At 32.0% G+C, this 5,164-nt stretch overlaps 1 protein-coding gene across 1 annotated transcript; it reads left to right on the forward strand.

The window, feature by feature from the left end:
- The first annotated feature begins 2,362 nt into the window (after positions 1–2,362).
- Positions 2,363–4,951, forward strand: LOC118180824 (protein BTG2-like). The gene has a single exon (XM_035349884.2). The coding sequence runs from the start codon at positions 2,748–2,750 to the stop codon at positions 3,294–3,296; it is 549 nt and encodes a 182-aa protein (XP_035205775.1). The 5' UTR covers positions 2,363–2,747; the 3' UTR covers positions 3,297–4,951.
- The last annotated feature ends 213 nt before the right edge of the window (positions 4,952–5,164 follow it).

Genomic DNA, 5,164 nt, shown 5'->3' on the forward strand with positions numbered 1-5,164 from the left:
GCTTTAAAATTAATTCTGAAGAGAATTTTTCGTGGCGTCTGTACGAACGTATGTACGTACGTATCTCGCATAACTCAAAAACGAGTAGCCTCAGAACGTTAAAATTTTGTATATAGGACTTCTATAACATGTAGATGTGCACCTCATATTTTGGTTGCAATCGGTCGCACCAAACGTATATAAATATATTTATATATATATATATCCACTCTGTTACCCGGCTCAGTGATCTCAGTATCTTTACTCTTATATGTTTGTAAACTGTACATTTTTTGCTTTAAAAATGATTGAATTATGTTGTTTTTATCTTCCGGTTAAGGTTTTTATGCCTTTCGTAATTCTGCAAGCAATATTTGTACAATTATCCAAAATTTAAAAGCTGTTTAAGTGCGGTTAAGTTTTAAATAACATGGCCGACATATTTGTTTACATTTGAAACAGCAGAATATTAGATTTGTTGCCAATCTAGAGAGACTAAGCTTCGTAGCACAAAAATAACGCCTTCATTTATTATTGCGAATTAAATCATGCTTAATCCTTTCTGAAATTTTTTCGAGGAAATAAGTGTTTAAGATTTACTTCGTAATTTTTAATATAGATATTTTGAGTTTTTATGTATTTTTACCTTGTCGCGAAGTGAGAGCTGAATTAATTAAATGAGAAATACTAAATCGTCTGTGAAAAACTGTTTCTTTTCTGTTTTGTTTTCTTAACTTCTTTCATAGATCGTTTTAGCTTTATTATAGTATTTGAATAGAACATGTGGCAACGATAATTCTTCAAATGATATAAATTTTGTGCATTCAGAGTGTCGTTATATTAAACAAATATAGTGAATTTTAAAGAGTGCATTTATTCTATTGTGGTTTATGCGCTGTCAACGAAGTAGATTTAATTCATTCCAATCAATTTAAATGAATTCAAGAAAAAATGCGTATAATTTAATATTCCGTACAAGGAAGTCATGTGGTGTACACATCAGATTTTTTTATGGCGGCAATTGATGTTTACATTTGAAACAGGAGACTAGTGGATTTGTTGCCAGTCTAGAAAAACTTAGCTTCCAACAACAAAAGTAACGCCTTCATTTATTATTGCCAATTAAATCATGCTTAATTCTTTCTGGAATTTTTTCGAGGAAATAAATGCTTAAGATTTACTTCGTAATTTTTAATATAGATATTTTGAGTTTTTATGTATTTTTGCCTTCTCGCGAAGTGAGAACTGAATTAATTAAATGAGAAATACTCAATCCTCTGTGAAAAACTGTTTCTTTTTTGTTTTGTTTGCTTAATTTCTTTTATACATCATTCTGGCTTTATTACAGTATTTGAATAGAACATGTGGCAACGATTAGATAATTCTATTCTTTAAATGATATAAATTTTGTGCATTATGAGTTATAATATGAACGAAATATATACGTTAACTGTTATATAATTATTGGATTATATAACAGTTAACTTAGTTTTCGTTATATAATTATTATATAAGTTAACTGTTACATAATTATTAATACTGTTAAGTGAATCTAGCGCCAAGTTTAAATGAAATGCAAGAAAAAATGCGTATAATTTAATATTCCGTACAAGGAAGTCATGTAGTGTAACATCAAATTTTTATATTTTAATTACGTAAACAAATTTTTGGCTACTATGTTAAAAAGCTTTTTATATTTATTTTTAGTAATTAATAGTAGAATGAAATTGGATACTTCTATAAAAAAGCATATGCTAATAATTTTTGGAAGATAAAATGAGAAGATAAATCGAAGAGAAAACATGATATGCAATCGATCACAAATAATCCGAACTTCAATTTTATACAAATTAAAGCAGCAGCGAATAATATTGAAATATTTTTCATTTGATACGGAAGTAAATTCTCTCTTCGATTTGTTGATGTTCATTTTTTGATATAACCCATGTATTATTTGAGAAGAAAATCTATGGGCTAAATTATCAATTATGGAAATTATTATACTTATCAAATACATTTTCTTTTACTTATTGTGGCTGACTTCGAATGCACCCAAATAAATAACAAGGCAGAAATAAGAAAAACATTTCATAGGCTCAAACTGATTTCGATTTTAATTGCACTTCCTATGCGTAGCCACGGAACCAGTTTTTGCCTACCTCTGAGCTTAAATAAACCTTTTAGTTATACAGCTGATGTATACAGATCATTGCACAGCCACAGTTGTCACCCCACCACCGCTCTCACAGTCACAACCAATAAGAGCTCACCTCATTCTGAGTCGTGGCACAGCAGTCGATTTCTATTGGTTGGCGCATGACGTCACGCTCTTGTTGACGTTAGCAGATTTCGTGATAGAACTGAAGCTATACGAGAATATAAGTTAGTGTCTACAGTGCGTTCAAGGAGGTTAGAACTCGAACGGAAAGCGGGGCAGGCGTCCCTAGCTGAAAAAGGTTTACCATCCGGAGTGTGTGGACATTGCTGTGATAATTTAGCTTTTCTACATTTTTGTTCAAACTTCGTCTTTACCCAAAGAGTCTCAGACATCTCATCCTTTTTGTATTAAATAGTCATCGTGCCACATTCGAAGTTCTTCGAGGACGACGCCATATTTAAAATCTCGGCTAGTCAGTAGTAGCAGCTTGTTTTTGTGTGTGTGAGAGATCGAAATAAAAACAGAACGCAATCTGGAGTGATACGAGTGATTGCTTCTTTGATATATAATTTCGAACAACAACGTACGAAATAAACATTACGTCGACGGCATGGAGATCGAAAGCGCATCGACGTTCTTAGCGAACCTTTTAAGGTTAGAAAATCGACATGTGAAAATTGCAAGGGTGGAAATGTTCCGACGCACCTTAGAGGAACTTCTCAGGCACCATTACCAACACCATTGGTTCCCCGAAAAACCTTGCAAAGGTTCCGGATACCGTTGTTTGCGGATCAATCACAAAATGGACCCTTTAATCGCAAAAGCTGGTGACGTGTGCGGATTTAACGAAGCAGATTTGAGGAAGCTGTTGCCCAATGAGCTGACCATGTGGATAGATCCCCAAGAAGTGTCCTACAGGATTGGCGAAAACGGCAGCATTTGTGTTCTCTACGATGGTACCAAGAATCAGTTTTCAGCCGATGTAAACAGGTACCAATACCACCATCCTAGTACCAACCATAGCTCGTATTCTCCCATTTCCGACAGCAGGTATCCTGGTTGTAAAGAGAGTGCCCGCGGTAATCACCACTGGGATAGTTTTGTTTCGGATTCTAGAAATCGAGGAATGGAACAGTTTGCCGCCTACGTTTCCAGCTAAAGAATCTTTTTTTTATGGGAAACAGCAGCAGTAAAACCAGGAAAAAAGGGTTTTAATGTCCACGTCTCCAGCCAAAATACAACGCGTCTTGGTGACGCTTCTAGCAATGTGATCTTATTTTTTTTCCTTTTTCTTTTTGGAGTATTTAAAAAATGGATTTAAAAGAGGTAAACATGTTATGTTCTCATGTATTATATACCTTAAAATTTTTAATATCAAAGCAATCATTGTTGTAAGTAGAATTCATTTTATGTATTGCAATGATATTTTTATGGGGAATTTTTTTGCGGGACCATCGGTTATAACGAAAAAATATTCCAACGCCGTTGGCTTTCCGTCGAATAAGTTGCCCAGCATTATCAACATCAGACTGCCAACTAGATGTCAACCTGGAATGAACTAGAAAAGTTGACTTTTTTCCACCGTCCGAATTTATTTTTGAAAAAAGATTTTTTTTTTTTTTTTTCTTTTTGGACTTCTCTCTCTCTTTTTTTTTTTTTTTTTTTTTTTTTAAACTACAGTAGTGAGAATGGCGTGAACGAACTGTTGAAACCACTGTGATCATAAAATGCCCACCTAAATGCAAGCTCTCTCCCTGTTAAGAGTTGAGCTTACAAGATTACAAGACAGGCCATTTTAGTTTTCTTAAATCTCTTTACTCTAATCTGCACTCTGCTTTTCTATTTTGTATGTTGATAAAAATTGCTAAAGAAATGTTTTTGTAGCACCATTTTAAAAGCTTTGTTACGAATTAAGTATACTTGTGCATTTAATAACTAGCTAGGAATCTTGTTGCAATTCTAGATTTTTCTCTGGCATAAATTCTTTCTGAAATGCATATTGTTTGTTTTACTTTCCCTTGCTGTAATTCTAAATGTAATTCATCTCATTCTAATGATTAATTGTTGATTCTAGTAAAATTTTTAAGAATCCTATTTATTTTAATAGCCAGGCAGATAATATATTATATCTAAATGCTTTTTTTTTTAAATGTTTTCAAAGTATTTATTCTTTTTTAATTTTAATCATGGTTTTTCTCAGCTGATAGATATGTTTGTTACTTATTTTATGAGTGTTTTATAATTACTGTGGTGCAAAAGAAACTTTCTTATGCTTGATTATATTAACTATTTACTATCAAGTTCCATATGTATATAATCTTATTCATAAATGACAATCGATGTGCCACTTCACATATCCCTTGGACAAAAAAAATTTTTTGACAAAGTCCTATTTTTAAAGGCATTGTAACATATTTAATTGTTGAGTATTTACAGTACAATTTTAAATATATATGTAAAAAATCTGGGGGATAGCATTTTTACGATGTCATTTGTAAATGAGAAGTATACTGCAATCTGTATTTTTGCCAGGTAGCAAGAAATTATCTGTCTGTATGTTTTCTAGACTATGTTAATTCTAATTTCTTTGCCATTAACTACTACTGTAGGGTAGACTATGTTAATTCTAATTTCTTTGCCATTAACTACTACTGTAGGGTTACTGTTCTTTTCTTTCTGGGTTTCCATAAAGCTGGCTGTCATCTGTACAAGTCATCCTGTACAAATATTTGTAAAAAGTTATTTTATGTCTGTACAGTGATGTTATATAGAAGTTTTGTACAGTGACTTAATAAAAAGTAAATGCAGCATTAATTTGGCTCTTGTTTCGTTATTGGAATTTTTACCTTCTTTTAAGTTTTTGTCTTAGAATGGCTTGGAATGTAATTCTAAATTATCAGTAATACACTTTGGTTCTTTTAATGCGTTAGTTGCTATTTTGATCAGGTCAAAATTTTAAAATAGATATTCAGTACTTTAAGTATTTTAAAAATATTTCTTAAGTATTAGCCTAAAAAGAAAGGTTTA

The sequence above is a fragment of the Stegodyphus dumicola genome, chromosome 12 (assembly GCF_044657685.1).
Source record: "Stegodyphus dumicola isolate Sdum_Otavi_A_Nest chromosome 12, ASM4465768v1".
NCBI lineage: Eukaryota > Metazoa > Arthropoda > Arachnida > Araneae > Eresidae > Stegodyphus > Stegodyphus dumicola.